General features: G+C 38.9%; 1 protein-coding gene and 1 long non-coding RNA gene across 13 annotated transcripts in view; one reads left to right on the top strand and one right to left on the bottom strand.

Moving 5' to 3' along the window:
* MCTP1 (multiple C2 and transmembrane domain containing 1) overlaps positions 1 to 22,391 on the top strand; it is a 558,463-nt gene extending 536,072 nt beyond the window's left edge. For all 10 annotated transcript variants that reach the window (XM_043464644.1, XM_043464640.1, XM_043464643.1 and 7 more), the window contains 4 exons: positions 6,007 to 6,116; positions 9,873 to 9,982; positions 20,612 to 20,709; positions 22,256 to 22,391. In XM_043464644.1, coding sequence (XP_043320579.1) covers positions 6,007 to 6,116; positions 9,873 to 9,982; positions 20,612 to 20,709; positions 22,256 to 22,327 — 390 coding nt within the window. In that variant the 3' untranslated portion in view covers positions 22,328 to 22,391. The remainder of the gene's footprint in view (positions 1 to 6,006; positions 6,117 to 9,872; positions 9,983 to 20,611; positions 20,710 to 22,255) is intronic.
* Positions 38 to 27,960, bottom strand: LOC122439529. Of its 3 annotated transcripts, XR_006268908.1 has the most exons (5): positions 27,730 to 27,960; positions 27,139 to 27,347; positions 19,889 to 25,800; positions 1,078 to 1,288; positions 38 to 759 (listed from the first exon to the last, which is right to left on the bottom strand). It is a non-coding gene; the product is annotated as an uncharacterized LOC122439529 (long non-coding RNA). The 3 variants fall into 3 exon arrangements; XR_006268909.1 differs by lacking the exon at positions 1,078 to 1,288 and having other exon boundaries at positions 27,730 to 27,959; XR_006268907.1 differs by lacking the exons at positions 38 to 759; positions 1,078 to 1,288 and adding an exon at positions 13,670 to 18,191 and having other exon boundaries at positions 27,730 to 27,959.
* Positions 27,961 to 27,972: the final 12 nt, after the last annotated feature.

Raw genomic sequence — 27,972 nt, forward strand, 5'->3', positions numbered from 1 at the left:
GAGAACTGTTTTACTTTTTAAAAGAAAATATTCTGTCTTAAATGGTGTCCATCTTTTATTTTTTTGAAAACAATGGGGGTAGCAAATACTTACTTCTTACTTTTTAAAAGAAAATATACTGTCTTAAATGCTGTCCATCTGTCTTTTTTGTTTAAACGCTGGGGTAGCAATCCTTACTTCAGACAAAACAGACTTTATTTCCCTTTTAAGTCTGTATTCACTTATTTTCGGCTGTCCTGGGTCTTGGTTGCTGCGTAGACTTTTCTCTGGTTGCGGCGAGTGGGGGCTACTCTCCAGCTGCGGCGTGCAGGCTCCTCATTCTGGTGGCTTCGCCTGTTGCGGAACAGTCTCTAGGCGCGCGGGCTTCAGCGGCTGTGGCTCCTGGGCTCTGGAGCAGTCTCAGCAGTTGTGGCGCATGGGCTTCGCTGCTCTGCCACATGTGGGATCTTCCCAGATCAGGGATCAAAACCGTGTCTCCTGCACGGGCAGGAGGATTCTTGACCAGGGAAGCTCCCCCACCATCTGTCTTCTTAACTGTATCTGAGACTCCTCTAATATTTCAGTGGAGGGTTCCTATTTTCAAGGTGAATATTGGAAAAAGAGCCACGGCACCCAGTAACCTGGGTATGATTTGATATCATAAAAACTGAATAAGACACTGGGATGAGATTCAGGAGTCAAGAGTCCCTGTGAGTTGTTGAGAATCTCTCTGAGAATTTCAGTTTTCTAGATTTAAGGCTGCAAGGTAGGTTTCTATGCCTGAAAAAAAGAAGGAATATTGCCATGAAGAAAACATTTCGCCACTTTATGTGCCTTTATTCAACCTATACGTCGAATATTTCCCTAGGTTAGAAGTATAGATCCGAGAGGAAGTCTGTTTTGCAGGGCATTTTACTGAGTGAACTAAGAAAGCTGTACACTAAAACCATCTTTAGCATAAAAAATAAATCACATGAAACATAAACATATTCCAAACACAGTTGTATAGTTGGTGCTCTGTTTGCTCACAGAAGAGGTGTAGTCAACAGTAAACTATCACGATTATGTCTCATAGCAAATGTAAGTCTTACTGCTCACCTTTTGCGAGGTTACCTAGCAGGACTTTAAAGGCAAAGCAAAATTATGGTCCAGATGAGCTCTCTGGGGTGCAGATCTGCACGCCTCCTCTGGGAGATCATCAGTAAGGTGAACATATGCTCTGGTTTCCTAAGACAGTTCTGTTTTGTGCTCATCCCAATACGAGACTTCATAGCACTCCCCCTTTACACTCTTAAGACACTCTCTCACCCTAGAAAGTAAAATAAGTTGAATTTTATAACATCAATATTTTGAGCAACATGTTCTACACGCCTGCTATGTTGAACACAGCACAGGTGTCCAACAGATTCATTTTCTCTGACATGAACAGGACTGACAGTGACCTCTTTGGTGTGAGCGACTGTGGCAGGATGCAGCTGGGTGCACAAGGAACCCAACCCCACAGAACACACATCCCCTGACACCTATCACCTTGGCTTCTTGTTCTCTTTCGGAACAGAATCTGTGAATGGGAGCACATGTTACTTTGGTTTGAAAGTCAATGAACAGGATTCTCTCCATCTATAAGGAGTACATATTGATTCCTTAGGTCTTGAGAATTTTCTAAATATCTCACAGCTAGGAACTAGAGAGTTCTTTGGAAAAATCCAGTTCATTTTCTAATGGGATACACGACAGTAAAATAGGTGAATATGAGAGAATCACTGTATTTCAGGCGTGCAGTTATTAATATTTTGTGGACTATTGAAAATAAGATTTTAAAAGTCATATGGAATTATTAGGAAAAAACTTGTATAATATATATCTCACATGTTTTCAGATTTATAGTTATAGTTCTATTTTACAGGTTTCTTTTTACATCTTCAAAAGAAACCTTAATAATACATTAAAAACAAACAAACAATAGTGTCATTTCCAAGCTTTTCGATGACTAACTACCCTATTTTTTTTTCCATCCAGGCTGGTTTATAAAGGAAAGTAAAAATGACAATAAAAGAAATGTACCAATTTATTCTCTACTAATAAAGTATTGAACATTAATGAAAAAAGTGTGAAATATTGGAAAGCAACACAGAGCAATTCCATTACCCATTGCAGTTTGGGGTCATATACTGTATATAAAGAGTAATTACTTCATTGGTTGGAGACCTCAGTGGAGGAATATAGAATTTGATGGAAGATTTTAAAATAAAAAATTTTATCCTAAAGCATTCCCTTTTCAAAATTTGCCAACACTCCAGACTGTTTTATTTTGAATTTTGGTGGCCAGGGGTGACAGGCTTGGGGGTAGGATGGGTATGCAGAAGAAAGAAAGAAAATTTTAAATGAGCAGATTTTAAAAAACTCTTTAGCCAAAGATACAGTTAAAGTATCTACTAAAAATAGTCTTTGTAGAGGCCTAAAATGACACATCTTATTAATGAAGGGCTCATATTTTATATTTGCACACTGCATTATTAATGTTAAATCTGGTGGTTTCTAACAATCTTCCAATTTCCATTTTTGAATCAAGGTTCTAGATTTCATTTTCTTGCTGATCATGGTGTTTACAATAATACATTTCTAAATCTTTGCAAGTCTTTTTTTCTTGTTTATCCTCACAGGGATCCTGGGTAGGAACTGCAGTCTTCCTGGGCAGAAGGAGAAGGTCACAGCATATCGTGCAGAGAACAGACTCTGGAGCTGGCTAGTTGTAGTCCTCATTCCAAGTGCTGTCACCTTCCCTGAGCCTCAGTGTTCTCTTCTGTAAAGTGGGGGGAATATTTACATTGTAGGATGGTGGTAAGGATTGAATGAGTTATGTGAAGAGCACTTTATGGTGCTTAACGAGTGAATGTTCACATTCTACTTCTTTCTAAAAATAATTTAGAAGACAAAAAAAATAAATTAAGGAAAAAACAGATAAACCATATAAAATCATGTCCAGTGAGTACTGATTCATTTATGTCTTCTATCCCTATTACTTTTATAGTGATGTTGTAGAAAATCAGGGAACTATTCTGGTTATAAAATTAGAATATATTGATTGCAAAGAATTTGAATATTATAGGAAGGCATGAGGAAGGTAAACATCCATTTTACCTTTAATATTTTGACATATTCCCTTCATTTTTCCATCCTACCCATTTCAAAAATAAGTTAGGATTATGCTGTATATCATATTTGCTTCCCATTCTTTTAAATTTCTAGTAGATTATAAGTATTTTCACTCTTTTAAGCAGAATTTTGTGGTTTCCTAATAGTCCACCGTTTGTATTAACATAATTAATTATACCAAACATGTTCATGATTTGTTACTATAAAAAAAACTGCTGTGAAAATTGTTTCCAGTGTTTGTTGAATATACTGGAAATCCCATCCCTTCATTTGTCATATTTGTTGAAAATTTTTTTCCCACTTAGCCTTTTAAATTTATAACTTTTGATGTGTTTTTAATTTTATATAACTTTTGCTACTAATTATTTTTCTTTGTGATTTTCTTCACTGTTTGTATGTTTAGAAAGTTCTTTCTTATTCCAAGGTCAGTAAATAACTTACCTATCTTTTCTTCTGCTTTTATAATTCTTTTTTAGTTATTTGCTTTTAAATTAATGTATATTTGGGGTACTTCAGTTTGAGAAAGATGTTGAGGTAGATTTGAGCTATCTCAAATAGGTTTGAGAATCTATTAAGGCATGATTTAATATAATTTTCCCCAAATAGTTAAAGCAATTACCCAGTAACATAATATTTCCTTCTTCATGATAGATTTATGATGGTGCTTTATTATACAACAATTCCTCTTTTAATGCTCATCTTTCATATTTTAATTACTTAAATATCTGGTACAATAAATGCTTTCTCATTATTTCTCTTCTGCAAACATTGCTTAGCTATAGGTACTCTTCCAAACAAATTTTAAAAATACTTCATCAAATTCTCCCCATTTTACTTTACACCAAACATTAGGATTTGCTTGAAATTGCAAAATTAAACCTTTATGTTCAACTAAAAGAATACATTCTTTTAATATTCAGTATTCCACTGCATAAATACATTATCTCTAATTTCTTATATAGATTATAGATTCTGTGTGTTTCTTGTTAAGGTACGGCTAAGTGTCTTATACGTTTTACTGCTATTGTGAAAGAAATATTCACCTCGTAATTTCAGACTGGTTATTTTTTGAGTTTATTCTCAATGAACTTTCATTGTATAACCAGCATGCTTCATCTTTAACTTGATTTATTCTGCATGTAGAAAAATATTTTGTGAGAACACTTTACTTCATAAATGTAAATGAACTTAGCTGGTGCTTGAGGGAGAACACTGAAAGCCGTGTAGATTATTAGAGCAGACCAATTCTGTAATTCGGAAAGGAACAAGGAGGAGCCACTGGCTGTCCATTTTATTCTAAAATGTACAATTGCATAGGTGAAATGAATGCATTTTGTTTTATTCCTGGGAAGGGGAAAAAACACCAGAAATTGATGCACCTGTGTTTATAATGACAAGTGAAGGGCAACTTTTAAAGACAGGGCAACTTTTGAAGACACTGAGAGTGTGTAATTTTCCTCTAAACTTTGAGCCTCATGCATTTCATCTACCTCATTGCCTGACAGTCCGTTTGGCATAAGTGAGATGAATCATGTAGGCAATATCTCCCGTGGGAATTAAATTTAAAGTGAAGGCTCTAAGTATCTGGTATCTAAAGATCATGTTATAAAACTGGCATCCACGTCCCCAGTCCCACTGTACCCTGTTGTCCTTGGAGGCTGCCCACACACCTGTCACTCACTTGCCCTCGCTTTCCAAGGTGGCAGGATGCCAGCCCCAGCCAAGTGTTCACAGTGCAAAGTGCTTTAGACTCTGCTAAAATGAAAGTCAGTATGTAAATGTGCAACATGACGACATTATTATTCTGGTTTCCTGGCTGCTTCCAGCAAGCACTGACTGCCACATGAGGTCTCAAGTGTTCTGGCAAGGCGTGCAAGTGTTCAGAAGAAGTTAAAAGTAATGAAATTGGATCTACATTTCCACAGAGATTCAAGCTGGCATGGAGAGATGGAGTCATGGGTTGGATGGTCTCCACCAAACAGCCTAGGCAAGTGCCTTTGGTGCCAGGCTACTAAGCAGAATTTTCTATCGTGAAAGGCCACCATTATTTCTTCCTCTGGGTCTAAAATTAAGAAACGTGCATATCACCCCCCAGGTTCACACCACTCTTTGGGTGCTCAATCCGCACCCATTCGCTGGAGCACACACCAGCTTTGCTTAGGGCCAGCACAAGTTTTAAAAGAAGAATTAAATACAAATGGGGGAAAATATTTAGTTAGAACCCTGACTAACAGAGCATGAAGTATGTGGCTCTTATTCTTAAGACAGGGACCAGGCTATGTATTTTGCTGCCCCTAAGGTGGTTTATCTAGAAGTGTACACTTACTGAATTTCAGTTTGATTCTATTTTTTAAATAAAATTTTCTTTTTTTAGTTTTCATTGCTCACAGGTCTTCTTATTTGCACCCAGCATTCCCTGCTATTAAAATAATCTGGAGCCAAGACCAAACTTAGGTCTGTGGGTGGTGGGCCAGAACACTGGGTCTGCTAAGCATCGTGTCGTGGTGGGCCCAGGGCCAGCAGAGGTCCCACATTTGGTCATTCTGAGACCTGATCTTCCTCTTACATCTTTATGCTTCCCGTCCGCCTGCTGAAATGTTTCTGTTCATCAGGGCGAGAGCCACGGACTGTGAGTCTTGTGCCCTGCAGCCACCGTCACACTGCCACAGGCCTACAATGCCGAGTACTCTTCTGCTGACCTCCCTTCATATCTAAAGTTTTCAGGGGCTGCATGCAGCCACTTACATCCATGGAAAAATGAAGTTCATCTAAGTTTAAAACTGTAACAGTGCTGACAATGAAAAGAATTCAAGCCCTGAAGGATATAGATACCTTTACTCACATAGAATCTCTCTTTTTTTATTGTTTTAGGACAGTGAAAAAAAGGGATTTATAAATAAAATTTATGCCATCCAGGAGGTATGTATCAGTGTCCAGAACATCCTAGATGAAGTGGCTTCCTTTGGCGAAAGGATAAAAAAGTGAGTGATGCTGACATGTGAGCCCTGGCTTTCTGGGGGACAGTGTCCATTTATTTCTCAGAGGGTGAAATGCCACATTCTTTCTGGCAGGGGACACTCCGTCTGGGTGATCTATTGCTCAGTTTCATCATTATTTACTTTGTTTCTGCCAGTCTTTGGTTTTATGAAAGTTCTGTCAATTTCCTCCTTGAAATTTAGAACATATTGGTTGGAAAGAAGTCATACTTTAGCTTTGAAAAAAATAACACCGTCCTAAATTTCAGCACATTTTCACAGCAAGACTTTGTTCTTAGAATATGAAATTGCAATAGGAAAAAAAAAAAGTTAAATGAGGATTTCAGGTAATCAAGACACACCTGCATTTTATTATTGGTCAAGTTAACAGTTTCATCAATAAAGTTAAATTAAAAAAAATTATAAATAGCACCCTGGAAAATATTCCTTCAATTCTGTTTAACTAGCTGAGATCATAATTATAGATGAAGTAAACTAATACTCTGTCATCTAGAAAATAAACAATTTTTATAATTTAAAAGTTAGGAAATAGAGCTTCACGGAGAACAAAAGTAAAATTAAGAAACATAATTTGTGTTTTACTTCGTCTTACTTACTAATATATATTTTAAAACAACTGTTTAATTATAAAAATGGTAAGGTGGATTTATAATTAATAATCAGTAAAAAGTATACTAAGGGCCCATGCCACTGAACTACATGAAAATCGGCCTGCATAATGATTTCTAAATGGTCTGTTCAAGAAGGGGTGCTTTATACCTGGATAAGCCTGTATGTTTCTAGTTTCATATCTCTATTCATTGTTTATTATTCATAACTGAAAGTCTGCAGCAGATTTGGATGCTTCAGCATACACAGAAATTGAAAGGAGTAAATTATTTAAACTAAAGGTATGGGTCATTCATCTGGTGCCTTTCATGTTTCAAGGCATAATGTATTTTATTTTGTATAATTTTTAATACATTTCCACACATGCATAGGTGCTGAGCTTCCACTTTCTCACATTAGACGCAACAGCCTCCCTCTGACTCCCAAATGGGACTTTTAAGCAACATTCAGTATCAGACTTCTCAAGATTGATTTCCACATCTTTCTTCTTCTTCATGTTATTTCCGTCTCTAAGAATGTCTCCTTGTTCTCCACAACCTATCTCAGAAGCAAAGGGTGAAGTCTGACATGGAGCATTTCCCTCCGGGGTGTTGTCCTTTCCCTGAGGTAGTGTGTAGGCTACCCAACAGGAATATCTCATTTATAGCAGAAGACCCTGGGTCAGCTCTGAGGTCAGGACTGTGACTGCCTGAAGTGGCGAGGCTTCTTTGTAACTCTGGGTGTTAGCAGACCTCAGACAGGTACTGGGAAAGACCATGGCCAGTTGAAGGAAATAAGGTCGTGGCTGTGGACCAGCCTTGGGGAAACTGGATTTGGTCGAACTTTCTAAGGGATAGACAGAGACACAAGTCCAGGCTGAGGTACAGGAACATGGCCTATAATCTAGAGAGTCTTGCAGGAAATCTCTCTTCTGCATAATCATCTTTGGACTACTAAAAAGAGAGAAACTCCCCTGGAGTCACATGGGATAAAATGGATCTATCTAGAAAGCAGATTTAGATGCAATCTTTAAGTACAAAATGGAAGTCTCCATAATTACATCTTGTTATGAAATAATCCTTCCAGAACTTTCTTGAATAGCATCTCTTGGGGGGAAATGGTATAAGATCACATTCTAGATTTAGATTCCATGATGCACTGTGGAAATAAAAAGAGCAGTCTTTTCTCCCCCTGACATTAGCTATACTGGTATTCTTTGCCATTTATCCTTCCAAGAAGAATAAGAACACAGGAGCACTTCAGTGAGGCTGCCCAGGAGGAGGGTTTTCTGCGTGAGGAGCCAGCGCCCTCGCACATCCAGTGGTGTGACGGATGGCTCTGAGCTCAACTGCAGGAGAGCAAACAGACCCTCAGCGTTCTGTTGTCTCCACAGCGGGCAGAAGCAAGGGAACTACAGGTGTCAGTGAGGAGTGAAGGCATGCTCCTTTACCTGTGACAATTACAGGACGCTCACTCTGGCCATAGGACATAGAAAAACACAACAGAAAAGCCAGACCCCAAGAGTTACTAAAAGTAAGAAAACCCAGTTGGACCCAACTTGGGCTTTTTTATTGGGGGAAAAAAAAATTTAGGAGACGTGACCTAGAGAAAGACAAAAAGCAAGTCATATGCCACAGTTAAGGAATAACTCTTCTAAGTATTAGGCTGAGGGGTAGTATATGAGAAAATCTCTTGACAAACATCCTTTACTGGATTACAGGCTTCTCTGGAAAAACCCAATCCAAGTGCATAGAGCATCCATTACCAGGAAATTAGAAGAACTAAACACTGACAGTTATCCGTATCATGTACAATTTCCATATTTTCTCCAAGTGTCTTTGGGGTCCTTCTCACTGCTAAGAAGTGCCGTACAGTACTTCCACAGCTTAATGGCTCTAAATAACATCACCTTGATTCCCATAAACATGCTGCCATCACCACCAGGCTTCCTGGATACAGTAAAAGCTGTCTGCATCTTATACCAGGAAAGCTGATGCTCAGAGAGGTCGGCCACCTAAAGTCACATAACAGAATCTAGGCTTTGAACACAGATTTGCTACTTATTTTGGTTGTTTTCATTAAATTACGCTAAAGAGTCACTCAGAGATACGTTAGCTCCTCCTTGGAGGCCGAGCACTAAGGCAGTAGTATGCCTGTAAATGGAGACACGGTTCATATACCTAACCTTGAGGGCTCCACGCAGTGAGTCTGTTTATAATTTTGTCACCCTCTCTTAAAAACTATCAGACTTACTACGGATATTCTACACAGAAAGCCTGAACATATCTGTCTTTCTGTGTTCCGTCTGCCTTCTGTCATGGTTTTTCCTCTTTTTGTCCCACTGAAGTCCTTCCCATCTTCTTGGTACTGTTCTGCAACTTCTTTTGTTCATTGATCCCACTTCTGTTCTTTGTTCTGATGTTTTATCACTGTCAATACTCAAGTCTTGCTTCCAACCCCTCCATTATCAAAAACCCACCCTTTTCCGCTTAAACTTCCTTTGTAGTCTTCAAATTTACCATTTGCCATGTTCTCCTTTGCCAGAAACAATGCAGGGAGAATAGCAGATAATGTTGACTTTATTTCCTAATTATGGATGTATTTCTGGGAGGAGGGCAATGATGGTAACAAAAGTTTTTACAAGATTTCTCCTTGCTGATTTCTCATTCCATCTGAAACATAGCTGAAGTGGAAACTATTTTTCCAAGGATTTCTCAAGTTCTGAGGATTTCCACAACAGTGTTAACATTTAGGTCTACAGACAATTGCTGGCAATATTTTATTTCCAGTGTGGGTAATCCTATGTGAGAGTTCACAGAAGAAAGAATGGTAGGCCCAGGGGCATTCTCCTCTATGAGAAGTTGGAGAAAACGAGATGGAGTACTAGCTTTAGAAGATTTTTAAACCATAGGGAGTCACTCAAGTAGTACAACGACTCTACACCCTCAAGTCATCTCAGCCAGCGTGGAGGGGTTAGTGTCAACACCCCTTACCTGGGTCCTGTATTCAGGAAAGCCCACGACCACTGGCATCTCTTCCCAAAAGAAGTACGTCTTTGCTAGATCCGTAGTCCAGAGTTTGAATCACATTCGTTTTCATCTTTGAGAAAAGTGCAAAGTGCTCAGATTGCTGATGTGTTGATTTCTCATTCAGTACTTTCAACTGGACCGTCCCGTTCTTAAGCTGGCTGGCCATCGTAGCCCTCTGTGCGTTCACAGCCATCCTGTACTTCATTCCGCTGAGATACATTGTCCTTGTCTGGGGTAAGTAAAGCCTCCTTAAAAAAAAGACTGTCATAGCTGCTCAGAACAAACTGTTTTTAAGGGATGAGTTACACTGTCAGCAGTTCCCTGTATTTATGGTCATGAAGCTGTTCTATGATGGAGAGAGACAGGTCAGTTAAAAATCACAACAGTCTGAAGATTTAGGCCTACCTGCAAAATCCATTTCTCTTATCTAGCACCTTAGGCTCCATCATACTATAAACATGTAGTGGTGCAGATTCTCCATACATCAAAGTGTAGCTTTGTCTAGATATCACTCTGATTTATTTTCACCACTTACACGTAAACAGAGGCATTGCGATCTATATGGTGCATTTAGGGCAATATGCTTTTGTGCTGTGGTACTTTATTTTGTGGAAGCGTCCGTAAACATGGTACTATATATGGCTGCGTGTTTAAGAGGTCACCTCTAGGAAGCGGGAAGAGGGCCTTTGGCATCGGAAGGCTGCTCGGGAACAAAAACCTCTGCTGTGTACCAAATGCGTATGTAAAAACCCACTTTGAAGGTAGTTTCTGGGGAGGGAGTATCCTAATTTTTAATGCAACTATGCTGCATGCTGACAGTTTCTATGTACCTAGACTCTATTTAGGGTTTCCCTGGTGGCTCAGATGGTAAAGTGTCTGCTTGCAATACAGGAGACCCAGGTTTGGTCCCCGGGGCGGGAATATCCCCTGGAGAAGGAAATGACAACCCACTCCAGCACTGTTGCCTGGAGAATCCCATGGACAGAGGATCCTGGTGGGCTACAGTCCATTGGGGTTGCAGAGTCAGACACGACTGAGCGACTTCACTTTAGACTCTATTTAAGGTGGTACTTACAGCACTCTTCATAGTTTGGAGTTTGTTTTTCCTCACCCAACAAAATTCTTTTGGTTGGAAAACTCAATTTTCAGTCTCCGAGATTGATGAACATATAAAACTACATTAATGAGATATATATATATATATATATATATATATAAATAAGACTGGGTAGAATGCTCTACATGCCCCTGGCCTGCATCCACCAGAGATTACTAAACTTACACAAAATGCAGAGAGCCAAATGGGTTTTAACTTCAGAAAACATGGACTTACACACTGAAAGTAAAAAGATGAAAAGGGAAGTTTCTTTCTTTTCCTATCAAGGCTTTTAAAGAAATATGCAGGAATAAAATGGAAAAGGGTCTGATGTCTCCAGGCCCCCCAGTCTTAAAATCCTTGAATCTCACTCTTCTTTTTGGCTGTCTTTTCATATCTTGAGCAAGCCTCTTGCCCTTTATATCATCATTACCTTTACATCTTGGGTAGGGAGTGGAGAGTGAAGGGAAGGATGATTATGTTTTCTTGTCTTAATTCCTATAATCTAAAGAAACAGGAGAGTGCTTTCACTATCCAAAGAAGAGATATTTCCCCCACTATGTTCTTGGGACCCGATTGTATGTTCTTTCATTCCTTCCTCTGATATTTAAAACAGATGCTGTTTTATTGAAGGCATTAGGGTAGGGCGTTAGGTGTGGCAGTTTATTACCTCTAACCTACCCAGGTCAGACCTGCCATCTCAGTTGTGATAGGTGGGGAACTTCTGGTTTCTTTTCCCCAAGCTGTCAGAAAGTGGAGCCCATGGCAGACATCTGGCAGTATAACCTGGGGTGGCCTCACTGGCAAGCTGTCTTAAACATAATTTTCAGAGAATGTGTTTGGGTCTCTTGTTTCATCAAATAAAATAAAACAAAGAACAGTATTCCTTCAGTGGTAGGTGATTGCTGAAATATTAAACAGAAATTTAAGACATGGGTCTCACATGGGGAGACAGAGACCAAATCATAATTGCATTAGCTTATTCTGCCAAAATCCCTGAAGAAGAGCCCAGATGCTCTGGTTTGTGACCCAGTCTGTTGATTTCACAAAAAGCTCTTTGTTTATGTTTATGTGACTATGCTTGGTAGTTTATTAAGTGCAATATAAATTTAAAACAGTAGACTTATCCAACTGAAATTCTACATTATACCATAGAATATGAGGAATAGATACCTCTAGTTTTATACGTTATTTTGACATTTCTTGTTGGGCTTCCCTGGTGGCTCAGAGTGTAAAGTGTCTGCCTGCAATGCAGGAGACCTGGGTTCGATTCCTGGGTTGGGAAGATCCCCTGGAGAAGGAAATGGCAACCCACTCCAGTAATCTTGCCTGAAAAATCCCATGGACGGAGGAGCCTGGGAGGCTACAGTCCATGGGGTCGCAGAGTCGGACATCACTGAGCGACTTCACTTTCTTGACATTTCTACCTCATCAAGTTTTTATTTTTTGTATACTAGCTCCAAATTCACCTGTTTACCCCTCATCCATATTTGCTCTTCAGGTAGTGCAGAGGGTTCACCATTGGATAATTTAGCTTGGGTAGATATGCCTCATTTTAATGGTTCTTGGCCATTCTAATCCAAGAAGTGATCCAAGTAAGTCAATCACAGCAGCATCTTTTGCAAGCATTAAATTTAAATTTCTTGTAATTTAAAAGGAAAATTGGCTTCTAAAAATTTCAATGCCAGAGATAGAGAAATGGAAACATTTTTTTCCTTGTGATGATCTACTCTCCTAGCAACCTTCAAATGTTTATGACAGCATTATTAACTATAGTCCCCATGACATTTAAAAATTCTTATTTTTTGTGCTGTGCTGGGTCTTTGGTACTGTGTGGGCTTTTCTCAAGTTGTGGCAGGTGGGGGCTAATCTTTAGTTGTGAAGTGCAGGCTCTATGGAACAGGCTCAACAGTAGTGGTGCTCGGGCTTAGTTGCTCTCCAGCAAATGAGATCTTCCCGGATCAGGGATCGAACCCACGTCTCCCGCATTGGCAGGTGGACTCTTTACCACTAGACCTTTATCATTCTTTACCACTAGACTCTTTACCACCAGGGAAGCCTCCCAAGACATTTTACAACTGGAAATTTGTACCTTTTGACTCCCTCACCCACTTCCCACTGCCCCACCTCTGATGACCATCAGTCTGCTTTCTCTATCTATGAGCTTTGTTTCTGTCTGTATTTTAAGGATTCCACATGTAAGTGAAATCTTAACAGTATTTGTCTTTGTCTGACTTATTTCACTTAGCATAATGAATGCCCTTGAGGTCAATCCTTGTTATCACAAATGGCAAGATTTCACAGTTTTGTTTTTTTTAAATGGCTGACTAATTTTCCATTGTGCGTATGTACACCACAGCTTTATCCTTTCATCCATGAACGGACACTTAGGTTGCTTTCATGTCTTGGCTATTATAAATAATGCTGAATGAACATGGGGGTGCACATGTATTTTTAATGTTTTTGTTTTCTTCAGATAGATACCCAGAAGTGAAATGATAGGAGTACAGTAGTAGTTCTATTTTTGGTTTTTTGAGGAACCTCCATACTTTATTCCATAGCTGCTGTTCAGTCGCTCAGTCCTGTCCAACTCTAGGGACCCCACGGACAGCAGCACACCAGGCCTCCCTGTCCTTCACCATCTCCCAGAGTTTGCTCAAACTCATGTCCATTGAGTCCATGATGCCATCCAACCATCTAGTCCTCTCTCGGCCCCTTCTCCTCCTACCTTCAATGTTTCCTAGCATCAGGGTCTTTTTCAATGAGTCAGCTCTTTGCATCAGGTGGCCAAAGTATTTTCCATAGTGGTTGCACCAATTTACATTTCTTCCAGCAGTGCACAAGGGTTCCCTTTTCTCCAGATTTTCACCAACAATTGTTATTTATTGTCTTTTTGATGATATAGTCATTCTGATAGGTGTGAAGTGGTACCTCAGTGTGGTTTGTATTTTGGCTTTCCTGATGATTAGTAATATTGAGCATCTCATGTACCTGTTGGCCATCTGTCTTCTTTGGAGAAACATCTATTCATATCCTTTGCCTATTTTTTAATTGGTTTGTAGTTTTTGACTATTCAGTTGTATACATTTTTAATGTATTTTGCCTATTACCCCCTATTAGATATAGGATTTGCAAATATTTTCTCCTTCTGTAGCTTCCTTTTCATTTCGTTGGTTACCTTTGCTGGGCTTTTTAACTTGATGCAGTCCCACTTGTTTACTTTGTTAGCACCTATGTTTTCTCCTGGGAGTTTCATGGTTTCAGATCTCACATTCAAGTTTCAGTCCATTTTGAATAATTTTTATAAATGATATAATAGTCCAGCTTCATTCTTTTGCTGTGCCAGTCCAATTTTCCCAACATCAATTTATTGAGGAGACTGTCCTTTCACCATTGTATATCCTTGGCTCCTTTGTTGTAAGTAATTGACCATATATGCATGGGTTTATTTCTGGGCTATCTTGTTCCACTGATTCATGTCATCTGTTCTTATGCCAATACCATACTGTTTAGTTATGAGAGGCCTGTAATATAGTTTGAAAGCAGGGAGTGTGATAGCTCCAGATTTATTCTTTAGTATTGCTCTGGCAATTTGGGGACTTTTATGGTTCCATACAAATTGTGGGATTGTTTCTATTAAAATATGCCATTGGAATTTTGAAAGGAATTGTACTGAAGTTGTAGATGGCTATGGATAGTATGAACATTTAACAATATTAACTCTTATAATCCTTGAGCAGGGAATACTTTTTCATTTATTTGTTTGGTCTTCAGTTTCTTTCATCAGTGTCCTGCAATTTTCAGTGTATAGGTCTTTCACTTTCTTGATTAAATTTGTTATTAATTTCTCTGGTAGTACATTGTAGTATATAGAAATGCAATAGCATTTTATACAGTCCTTTTGTATCCTAAAACTTTACTGAATTCATTTATTAGTTCTTGCAGTTTTTTGATGGAGTGTTTAGGATTTTCTATATATAAAGTCATATCATCTGCAAATAGCAGCAGTTTTACTTCTTCCTTTCCAATTTAGATTGTTTTAAAGTGTCTTATATAAGTTATAGCTTCCCTTGCTTTCTTTGGGTTTCCATTTGCATGGAATATCTTTTTTCATCCCTTGACGTTTAGTCTCGTGTGTCCTTACATCTGACTTCATCTCTCAAAGAACATATAGAAGAGGCTGGTTATTTTTAATACACTCAGACACCCTATGTATTTAGATTGGAAAATTTAGTTCATTTAAAGTAATTATTGCTCTGTATATCTACTGTAGGCTTTTGCTATATGGTAACTGCGAGGCTTACTTATAAAAACTTAAGTTTGAATGCATTTGAAAGTTCTAGATTTTTACTGTTTTCTCATGTTTCATAGCTCATTTTACCCTTTTTAAATTAATATGCTGTGTTTCCCTTAACTAATTATTATAGTATAGTTATTTTTACTATATTTGTTGTTGAATCTTCATTATGGTTTTATAAATGATTAACCCACTACATTTATTATGTATTTACCTTTATTAGTGACACTTGTGCTTTCTTGTGTCTTCTTGCTACTTATTGCACGGTTTTTTGGCTTAAAGAAATCTCTTTGACATTTGTCGTAAGGCCAGTTTAGTGATAAACTCTTGGCTTTTGCTTGTCTGGAAAACACTTTTTCAATTCTGAAGGATAGCTTAGCTGAGTAGTATTCCTGTTTGCGAGTTTTCTTCTTTTTCTTTCAGCGCTTTGAATACATTATGCCATCTCTTTCAGGTCTGCAAAGTTTCTCCTCAAAAATCTGCCCAGTCTTCTGGAGGTTCTTTGTACATGACAAGTTGTTAGTATCTTGATACTTTCATTATACCTGTCCTTAACTTTTCATATTTTAATTATATGTCTTGATGTTAGTCTCTTTGGGTTTCTCTTATTTGGAACTCCCTGGGCTTTCTCGATCTGTATGTGTTTCCTTCCCCAGATTAGGGAAGTTGTCAACCATTATTTCTTAAAACACATTTCCTGTGCTCTTTTCTCTCGTCTGTGATTCCCTATAGTGCAAATGTTAGTATGTTTCACTGATCCTTTGTGTTCTTTTTCATCTAGCCTGCTGTTGAATCCCTCTAGTGTATTTTTCAGTTCAATGAGTTTATGCTTCAGCTCTGTGTCTATTTGGTACTTCATCTGTTCTTTCTTTGTTGACGTACTCACTGTGTTCATCCATATTCTCCTGAATTTGGTGAGCATGCTTATGAGCATGACTTTGAACTTCTTATCAGGTAAATAACATCTGTTTCATGAAGGACTTTTCCCCCTGAGATTTATCCTGTTCTTCCATTTGAAACATGTCCCTCATTTTGCTTGAATCTCTATGTAGGTTCCTATGCGTTAGACAAAAGAGCCACCCCTCCCAGCCTGGAAGTCGTGGTCTTGTGGAGGAGATCATTCAACTTTGCCTTGGCTTAGTTGTCTCTCAAACCTTTCTGACGGTCTGGGCAGCCTGTTTTAATAGCTCTCAGGAGTTGAGGATGTGCCAAGACCTGTCAGCGTCTCGAACAGGAGGCGCTCAGTCAGCACCTAGACTCAGGCTCACTGAGAGTCAGCCCTGTGGGCTGCAGCTTTGAAAGCAAATACACACAGTGGGGCTGCAAGTGTAGGCCCAGTTGGCCACCAGAGGATCTGGAGGTGTCCCCTGGGTGACAGTCACAAAAATCGGGGCTTCGGGTGAGTTTGTAAGCTTTCTGGGAGACAACTGCTGAGCCGTGCTGGAGGAGAGTGGTGATGACAGCACCCCGGCCTCTGTTCCCTGAGCGTCCCTCCGCAGGCCTTCAGATGTGTGCCAGACCTGAAAGTGGCGCCTCAGGCCAAAGCTCCAGGACAAGCAAATAGGCGTCTTTCTAGAAACCCTGGGGGTGCGCTGCAGTCTCCCGTTTGTGCAGTGCCCTGCTGGGGGCAGCTTGCTGAGACCTGTCTCTTGGGTGTTACAGTTCTAGTGGACCCAGGCAGGCACACCAGCTCCCCTGACCTCCAGAGTCAGGTGGTTGAGGGGCATCCCCTGGGTGGCAGCTGCAAAAACTGGGGCACCAGACATGTGTAAGGGAGCCCCTCTGAGGTGTCTAGAAGGGTTCACAGTTAGCCCTTAGATGTGTATTTAATTAGAAGCCTGCCCCTCAGCTGCAGCCATTAGCTTATAGGCCTGTTTCACAGACGGGCTGAGCTCCTTGGTCTCTACTTCTTGCTGTGCCCTGAGGGTGTCAGAACTCTTTTCTCCATTGGTCACAGTCCTTGAGAACCTGCAAACATCAGCCCTCTGGCCACCAGAACTAGGGATGTAGGGGTGTCTCCTGAGAGCAGTTGCCAAAACGGGCACCAGACAAGGCTCTGGGAGATGCTGGCTGGCTGGAGAAGGCAACCACTGCGTCCTCCAGCCGCCACTGTTTCCTGACGGCCCTTCCAGAGGCTCCTCCACGCAGGCCGGCCCAGAATCCTGCCCCTCAGGCCAAAGCTCCCAGACAAGCAAATAGGCCCCTTCTTGGAAAGACTAGGGGGTGTGTCTCAGTCTGTTGTCTGGTTCCCTGGGAGTGGTGGTCTGCCAAGAACCGTCTCTCCAAATGTCATAGTGCCACAGACCCAGGAATACAAGTCCCCTAGCCTTCGGAGCCAAACACTCAAGGGGTATCCCCCTGGGTGGCAGCCACAAAACCCAGGACACCAGACAGGTGTGAAAGTTCCCCTCCGAGAGATACTGGTGCTCTGAAGTGCAGTGCAGCGAGAGCTCAAAGATGGGACTCAGGAGCTTCCATCCCCAGGGAGTATCCCAGCAGGTTCCCGCCTCTTTGGCCAACACCTTAATATTAGTAGATGGGCTTTCTTCACATAGAACCTGGGCACCTTTCAGAGAGTTGCACTTCTGTGCTGGGTCCTGTGATGAGTGAGTGCTCACGAGCTCTTTAAGAGCCATTTTCTTTCACTATAGGCCTCTGGGTTCCATGGTTGCAAGCCTGTTGGTTTTGAAAGCCAGGTGCCTTGAGGGCTCATCTCTCAGATGCAGGTCTTAAAAGCTGAGGTGCCTTATGTGGTGTACAAAAGCTACTTCTCTCCTAGCTACTCAGAAAGAAGCTCTGGGCTTGTGAGCTTCCTCCTGATGGCTGGGTACCTGCACTGGGCATGGGGTTTATGGTGAGACTGTCTCAAAGAGGTGAGTTAATGATTGTCCTAGGTTGCCATCTTGAACTGCCTCATAGACGTAAAACCTCGGGCACCCGATGTGTGACAGCTCCCCTCAGGGAGATGCTGGTGCTCTGGAGCATGGCAGAGGGTGGGCATGAAGATGGTACCAACTGGCTGAAGCAAGGTAGCTGGGGAGAGATGGTTCCTGCCAGGAAAGAAAAGAAAAAAAAAGATGGCTGCCAGTCTCTGTCCCTCAAGCAGGCAGGCTCCTGAACATTTCAAATCAGATGTCTTCCCTGAGTGACTTCCCTTCAATGCCTGGAGGCAAGCAAATGATCCTTTCCCACAAATGGTGTGGTTGCCTCTGGGTCAGCTACTTACATGCTGGGTCCTGGAGAGGGTAAGTCTGAACATGCAAGTTGGTTTTCAAAGCTATGTGTTTTGAGACAAAAATTGAGAGCCCAGAAAAAACCCAAGCATATATGGTAAACTAATATCTAACCAGGGAGCCAAGAATACTCAATGAGAAAAGACAGTCCTTTCAACAGATGGGGCTGGGAAAACTGGACGGTCACAGGTGAAAAATGAAACTTGACCCCTATGTTACACTTATCGAAAATAACAACTTGAAATGGACTGTAAGACCTAAAACAATGAAACTTCTAGCAGAAAACATTTTTTAAGAAGCTCCCTGACATGGATCTTGGTAACAATTTTTGAAAATCACATCCAAAGTACAACCAACAAAATTAAAAACAAACAAGTGGGACTCTATAAAGCCAAAAAGCTTCTGCATTGCTAAAGAAACCATCAACAAAGTGAACAGACAATCTACAGAATAGGAAAAAAATACTAGCAAACCATATGTGTAATAAGGGGCTAATATCCAATAAAGGCCCAATATAACCCAAGAGCAAAATAATCATCATAAAAATGGGCAAAGGACCTGAACAAACATATTCCCAGAGATAACGTATGAATGGCCAGCAGGTCCATGAAAAGATGCTCAATAACCCTAGCCACTAGGGAAATGCAAATTAAAACCACAATGAGATAGCATCTCATGGCTGTTAGAATGGCCATCATCAAAAAGACAACAGATAACATGCTGGCATGGATGCAGAGAAAAGGGAACCCTTATACACTGTTGGTGGGAATGTAAAGTGGTACAGCTACTACAGAAAACAGTATGGAGATGGCTTAAAAATGTAAATATAGAACTACCATATGATCCAGCAATTACACTTCTGGGAATTTATCCAAGGGAAACAAAAAGACCAACCCCAAAAGATATCTGCACCCCCATGTTCACAGAAGCATTATTTACAATAACTGATTCATGGAAACAACTTAAGTGTCTACTGGTGGATGAATGAAGAAGTGGTATACAATGAAATATTATTCAGCCATAAAAAACCAAGGAAATCCTACCATCTGTGACAACATGAATGGATTTGAAGGCATTATGCTAAGTGAAATAAGTCAGAAAAAAACAAATACTATATGATTTCACTTACATGTGAAACTGGGAGGGAAAAAAGCAAAATGCCACCCCCTCAACTCATAGAAAAAGAGAAAAATTCTTTTATCTATCAACATATGAGATGATGGATATGAACTAAACCTATTGGGGTAATCATTTCACTATATGTGTACAAGAGACCATCATGTTGTACACCTTAAAACTTATACAGTGATGTATGTCAATTATTTCTCAAAACTAGAAGGAAAAAAAGCTTGATGTTTTGGGGGCTTCTCCCTCTAGGTACAATTCTTAAAAGAGTTGAGGAAGTCTCATGTGGAGGTTCAAACCCTCACTCCTCAGAGAGCGCTCCCTCCCGACCATGAGTTGTCAGGCTAGGAGTGGAGTTTATGGTGAGACTGTGCCCCTGCATCTCCTACCTGCTTCGATGCGGGCCTTCTCTCATGGTTAGTGTGCAGACATCACTCAGCCAGTTTTCAGGTATTCTCAGAGGCAGTTGTTCCATATGCAGCTGTAAATCCCGTGTATTGGTGGGAAGAGCTGGGTTTAGGATGTTTATGCGTCGCCATCTTCAAAGCTTTTTATGTTTTTTTAAAAAAGCTGGTGGTAAACCTTTTCTAATTCCAGGTCAGTTTAAAATTAAAAAAACAAAACACCAGGTCATGCATTTTCAAACATGAATTTGCATAACAGCAACACTTCCCCACCACTGAAAAAAAAAAAGTGTATCTTTTGAAAAGGGGGAACCAGTTAAGTCAGACTTCTTGCCTTAATCCCAATCCAAAATGTAGGGTAGACAAGTTTTATCACAGATGAAAAACTACAAAAAGCTTCTAAGTATTTGAGGGGAAAGGCAAGATAGGTCACTGCTTGTGCCCTTTGTTTCCCAAATAGAAAGCCTTTCCTGCTGGGAAGAAGCCACTGAAGCACAAAGAGAAAAAACAGAGCAGCCATTGAGCTGGAAGGTGGAAGGAAGGGAGAAGAGGGAGGGAGGAAACTGGGTTTTCTGGCTCAGTCAGTCAAGGTTGAAATCAAGGCAGCTTAACCTACATCTTCAAATCACAACACTTTTTTGCCAGAAATGTGCCTTTGGACTCCAAACTATATTGGTGTCAGTAATATTTGATCTGTCACTTTTTCAGGAATCAATAAATTTACAAAAAAGCTTCGGAATCCGTATGCAATTGATAACAATGAACTACTCGATTTCCTTTCCAGAGTCCCTTCAGATGTGCAAGTGGTATGTAGATTTCATTATTAATTATTACTGCAGGCATACCTCATTTCATTGGGCTTCACAGATATTTGCTTTTTTACTAAATGAAGGTCTGTGGCCACCCGGTATTGAGCAAGTCCATTGGTACCATTTTTCCAACAGTATTTGCTCACTGTGGGTGTGTCATATTTTGGTAATTCTTGAAATGTTTCAAACTTTTTCATTATTATATTTGTTATGTTCCTGTGATCATTGATGTTACTGTTGTAAAAAGATTAATACTTACTGAAGGTTCAGATGATGGTTAGCATTTTTTTTTTTTTTAGCAATGAAACACTTTTAAATTAAGGTATTTCTTTTTTAGATGTAATGCTATTGCATCCTTAACAGACTTCCATACATCATAAACAGAACTTTTATATGCACTAGGAAACCAAAATATTCACGTGACTTTACTGCGGTGGTCTGGAGATAAACCTGCAATCTCTCTTAAGCTTTTATCATTTTTAATGTAGTGTGGCATTGAGTTTTCACGTTCACATCCATTTAATTTTGAAGGTCTTAGAAGAGCCAGGTAAAGTTAATAAAGCCTGTAGAAGATTTTGCCACTCAGGGATTAGTCCAGTTGGGGTGTTATCCAACAAGAAACTTATAGAGAAGATGGGGAATGAGAGAGCATTGCATACAGAACCTACCGGGGTGTCAGGGAGGGAGGGCAGTCCTCCTCCAAGGAAGATTCAGCTGGAATTTGTGAAGGGAAGTCACCATTACCTCAAGGAGGAATTAGGGATATTAGATGATGAAAGCAAAGTGTGCCAGCAGATACTGAGAAAAACACTTCCCTAAATAAACTGCATGAATTAGGTGAGTTTTAAAGATGGCTATTTTAGAGATCAATAAAGGGGGGGGGGGGGACAGTAACTGATTTTTTTCTAAAACTTTTTATTTTATATTGGAATACAGACGATTAACAATGTTGTGATAGTTTCTGGTGCACAGCAGATTGACTCAGCCATACAAAAGTAACTGATTTTTGAAAATGGGGGCATATCTTAATCCTTTGAGGTTAATTAGTGCTCGTTAATCATTAAATATTTTCAGAGTAAAATGAGAAATGTTTTTATTCAAACTATTGAAGCTGGGTTGCAACAGTACTTTTTTCCTTTGCTTCTGTTGAGTCTTTGATTTGGTATCTGACCCGAAGGTGGGCTGGATGGAGATGAAGCCTATATTAAACAAGCACATAATAAACTGCAAAGAACCATTATTCGGCCCTGCAAAATAGATGGAGATGCTTCAGCTTTTAATATTACATGTGTATGGGTGTATGGGTAGTGGAGATCCTGGCCTGTTAGCAAAGTTCCTATCAGGGCTCTCGTCTAGTTTCTGGCAAGATTTCCCTTGACTCTTGCTCTGTCTTTTTATTGTTTTCTGCATCCCAGCTGCAGGTCTCATATAGCTTCCAGAGTGAGCACTTTTCCCCCAAGCACAGGCTCTCAATTCCTTTGCTTTTCCTTCCTTTGCCAGAAAGTGGCCACCTGACCAGCCTTTCTCTGAACTGTTTAAACAGGTGCAATACCAAGAACTGAAACCAGATCCTTCTCATAGCCCATGTAAAAGGAAGAAAAACAATCTTGGCTAGCCAGCTCCCAGCACTGGGGAGGCCAGCATCTGTTTGGGAGGATAAAAGAAAAAGCCTTCAGCCTCAGCAGCACTTCCTTTCTTTCTGTTTTTTATTTATTTTGCCTTTTTATCATGATTGAGAGAATTTGTAAATAGTGTACAAAGGCGTATGTCTTTGAAAATATACTTCCATTGTACAGAAACAGTTTGATAAAGGTTTAGCTATTGCTGCCTAAAAGCCTTGCTAGTTGTGGATAATAATATAACACTGGAACAACAAATGTAAGAATGGTTAACATTGGGAGATACATACTTCTCTAATTACAAGTGGAAAAACTAGAATATTAGATTAAATGCTCAGCTGTGCTCTGATTAAATCTACATAAAATGTAAATGTCAATTTGAATTTAAAGTTTTTTTTTTATGTGACTATTTTTTATCTGAAAAATAATCCATTACAGTTTTCTATGTTTTATACATTTCAAAAGGGAGGGGGGAATCCCAGAACTTGAATAACGGAACAGATGCATTTCAACTTACATAGTTTCAGATCCTGATATTCATTCCTGTGCACATTATTTAGCTATGACTAGGCTGGTTTTAAGCTAATGAATGAAAGTATAGTCACCTCAACAAGAGAATTTTCCATACCTTGAAATCCTACAAAGAAAATTTTCAAATCTTCTATCATTCCATCTAAAACTTTAAAATCTCTACAGGACAATACAAAAAATACTGCCATGTTTATAAATGAATTTTTATACCAACCACTGTTAATTTGTACCAAGTCAACAAATTAGCAACCCAGTTCAGTTGTCAAAAATTTGGCAAATTAAATTCACATTGGTTTGATGTCAGATTATGCCTCTGTGCATTTAAAAATATTTAATATGCAAGTATTTCACAGAAAAAAAATATATCTACTTCCTCATTAGGTTACTGAAATGTTTTAATGCATTTATGATTTTTGTTATTAGTGTCAATTTTAATGTAGAGGAGAATGCAGTGTACTAAGTGATATGCCAGTGTCTCATTACATTCATTTTTAGAAAAAAATAATCATTCTTGAAAATTAGAATGCATGGAAACCTATTTTGTAAAATAAACTGCTTATGGGGAGGGGAAAGTTTGCCTTTAAAAATGTTTCACTATTACCACAGAACCTATACTTAAAAACTGCATTCCCAAGACTCTCATGTAGTTTTTATACCTAGCTTCCTGCTCTATCAAGGGAGTATACCTCTATAGAGAAAACTTGGTGAGGATGTCTTACTTCCCTGACTTGGTAGGGGACTAAGTTTGGTTGATATTGCTGCAGACAAGTGTTTTGTACTATTTATTAACAATGTACTGGGATAGGGTAAAGGTGAGGGTTATGCTGGAAAAATGTAGAAAAGCTAGAGCAAGAAATATATATTTCACTCTAAAAGAAAATACTTCAAAAATAAATTTAATCTCAAAGTTGATTTTTAAAGCATTTTTATTTTAAAGCTATGTTGTTAAATACTATTTCTTATGATAGAACTATTTTGATCTGTTTCTTACACTGTGCTTAAAAGAATGTTAATTAAATTCCCTTTCTACAGAAAGGCCTTGACCTCAGTATGTTCTATTTAGTGCATCATGTTTATGACAACATGCTTATGTCCACATACCATCATTATTTGTTGCTAAGACATTATTCTCCATGAAGCTGATGTTATTACAGAAAGTTTACTGATAGTATAATGTTTGAAGTAACTTTTGATTATACTTTGTGTGAGATTTATGTTCTGTGCTGACACTGTCTACTCAAATGTCTACAACCCTGATATCCTGCCACCTCAGATGTGGATAGTAACCATTAACAGATGATTGATTTCTCTTTGTTTCATTCTATCAAATTTCAGATGTTTGGTTCACTGGTAATGTTGACTATTCACTGCATTAAATAAAAAATAATCTTTTCTAAGAATAATCAGTACTTCTTTTTGGTGTTGAGAAAGGAATGATGGAAGATTATGTGCATGTTCTCATACAAATGATACTTAAACTCAGGTTTGGTTTGGGGAAGGGGAAAGAAAAAGGCTTTCCCTGAAACCTTGACTGTTGGTTAAATAAAACCCAATACTTCTGGAGGGGTAAGTATCCAGTGATGCTGCTAGAGGAATTAAGAACTATCTTGAGGCATCAAAGTGATATTCAGAGGAATAGTCACTGCTTTTAGGAACTACCATATTCACAGGCTGGAAACAAGAGGCTGGGACTAATAGAATTTTAACCACTTCCTTCCCCTTCTCACCAGTTCTGCTTTTTGAAAGCTGCTTAACCTCATTTGGCTTGGAGAGATTTGTAAACATGTAAATATTTTATGGTATCTTAAGAGACTGGACGTCATTCTAACACCTATTTGGACTGCTATATACAGTAGTCACATGAACTATTAAATATATTCCTCAGTATCTTTTAGTGAGTAAATTTTATTGAAAGTCATTCATTATCCAAACTATTATTACTGCCACTAACTGTGGTAATTTATAAGAAATACACATTTAAGATTTTTCCATTTATAGAAAGAATGTGGTACTTGTTCATTTTGGTACTGTTCCACACATTCAAACGGATAAGATGCTGTCGGGATTCCAAATTAATTGTGAATCTATGCACTAGGATAATCTGGACGGAAAGACTCTTTAAGTGGCTCTGCTCTGTGATATATTTATCGAGTACCAACTGTACAGCTTGCTCTGTCATAGGCAATGGTCAAACCAATGAAAATATTAAAATCAAACCTGGAGCTAAAGTACAGTGAGAGCACATTTTAACTGATGTGATTCTGAAAGTATCTCTTAGAGAATCTTATTGTGTTAGTTTCGGAAAGTATCTTTTATGGAACCTTATTGTGTTATTTAAAAGTGAAGAAAAATTTAGTAGTAAGTTCTCTTATCCAGGGTCTAGGTAATATCCAAATATCTCCAGTGCTGAAAGTAGTCTACTTCTCTGTTGACAGGTCTTATTCAAAGGCTTTAACTTCAGTTTATATACTTGTTAAATATATCTAAATGTTTTGATTTTGTACTTAGCATTAAAAATAAACCAAAATATAAAAGGCAGTTACTGCTCCAGAAATATACAAGAGAGCCACCATCATACTTGTTGCAAAAGCCTTAGGTGTTATCAAATTAAGGGTTAAATTGGGGGCTTTAAAGTCAAGTATGACTGTGTATTTCTGTACAGATACCTATTTATGTGTTTCATCAATCTAGAATCAGCCTTTTCTAACTGCTTGGTCAAGTATGAATTAAAACAACATAAAAAATAATGAAATGAATACTTACAGTTCTGTCACTCCTTTGGATTATAATTCTCCTTCAGGATGACGGGTGTAACTCACTGAAAGAAAAAACACCAACATCCTGTGTTTTTCTGTTGAAGCTGTTCCTCTTCTGCCTCAGTTTCCTTCTACATTTGTACAGCGGCAGTCACATCATAAGACTCACACCAGCTGAATCTCTGAGAATTAAGGAATATCAAGGAAAATTTCTCATCATATGAGAATACTATGCAGATAAAAACTGCTAAATGTCCAAAGTGGTCATATGCTCTAGAAACTAAAAATACTGTGAAAGGTTTGCTGGAATTTAATGATTCTATCTGTGCTTTTCCAAAGGGATCGAGGGTTGAGAATCACTCTCCCACAAAGGTAGGGGGAAAAGAATCAAATATGTTATTGGTTTCAAGTAAGTTTCCAATTATTGGGCTATTTCTTCATATGCTGAATTAGCAACAACAAAGAGTGTTCTATTGCATGTACAAGCAGTATTTTTGTAGACAGGTTTTTTTTTTTTTCTTTTTTATGTATATGATAGCTGTGTCTCCAAATGTCACTGAAAAATTATGACTCCACTTAAAAAAAGTTAACAAAACGGCACTGCTCTTTTGCTTTCCTCTATTTGATGTTACTAGATTAAGCTGAAAGTTCTATTTGTATTAAGGAAAACAGAAATAAGTAGCTGTGCCAAAGTGTTTTCAGTTTGTAGCAAAAATAAAATTGCAACATAACTGTCCTCTGCTATAGATTCTTCAATGGTCTTTCAAAAGTGAAAAAAAAATGACCAACCTGAGAATGATGAGCAAACCTAAAAATCAACCACCTCTTATTTTCTCAGGATAAATAAATGGATCTAAGGAGACGTGGCTAAGTGAGGTTGTTATTGCTACTAGTGAGGTGAGATGGTCATACTAGGCTCAGCTAGTATTCTAGCTAGCTTGCCTCTTTTCTCCAAGCAAGAATACTGGAGTGGGTTGCCATGCCCTCCTCCAGAGGATCTTCCCAACACAGGGATCGAACCCAGGCCTCAAGCTTGCAGGCAGATTCTTCACCATCTGAGCCACCAGGGAAGCTTGTTTTGGACAGAGCAAACTTCAAATGACACAAGTCAACTTGAGGCATTTTATTTTGCTGGAGTTCAAATGGTAAATTTAGGGGAAATGCTAAATGCACAGAGAAAGGTGCAGCCGTGGCCCCAACCACTCTTGACTACAAGAGACACATTTGAGACAACAGTCAAGACTAACTACAGAGACAGCTGAACCTTAGCAGAGAGGTGAGGCAGAGGAGATGCCAAGATTTGTCCCAAGCTCAGAGATCTTCTTTTAGTAAAGTCACTCAGAAAGCTGGAAACTTTCTAACTAAACTGTATCATTTCCACAAAACATTCTTCCTACAGTACTGATAAGATACTTTAAAGTCAAAATCTGTGTGTAACATGTCATAGTGAAACCATGGAAAACAATTTACTGATGTCAAGAACTAATAAACTCTCCAACCTTACTCAATGGTATACCTACCCCTTAGCCTTGTCCTGGAAGTCTTGCAAATTTCAGATTTCACTAACACAGAGGCTGAGTAAACCACAGGAAGGTCTCTGAAGCACACAGTAACCCAACCAGAAAAGTAAAATACTATGTATGTACAAAGAAGTATTAATAGTTTTAAAATCAATCAATGTGGTGTTCCATTTTGTTTGAAATTGCTGAACATTACTTTTTAAATTTCCCTATAGGATGAAAAAAAAAAAGCATTTTTAGATATAATAGAGAAAAAATTTTGGGAGGATATCACAGAACATCCAGCATTTGACAATTTAACCAGGAATCAGGCATACTAACTTTTATAGCGTGGGTTACCATGTACATACCATTCTTGTGGCACTATGATGCTAGTACACAGAACACACATGTACTTGGATCTCCCAATGACTATGACAATGACACAAGCAGGTGAGAAATGTACCCAAAAGGACACAGTGATATGATTCACCCCAGTGTACTATAATTATGATGTAGGTATACAATGTATTGATATAAAACAATTGTTAAAATACTGTATTTTGAATTGCACTACTTAAAACAGTAGCTTATGAGAGTCATTTTCCTCACCTTCACAGAAGAGGTAAAAAATAACATGCTTTTGAACAACAGTGGCAAGACATTTTCATAGAATTCTCTCAATAGATGACTGACTGCTTACATCTGAATTTGTTGTAAATAGTATGTATTTAGAAGGGAACTTCTTCCAAATCTAAGATAGTAAAAGACAACAATTATTAATTTAATCACACAGTAGTGAACTCCCTTTAAAGAAATTAAAGATATGTGCATATGTGCTCAGTCGTGTCCAAC

The sequence above is a fragment of the Cervus canadensis genome, chromosome 4 (assembly GCF_019320065.1).
Source record: "Cervus canadensis isolate Bull #8, Minnesota chromosome 4, ASM1932006v1, whole genome shotgun sequence".
NCBI lineage: Eukaryota > Metazoa > Chordata > Mammalia > Artiodactyla > Cervidae > Cervus > Cervus canadensis.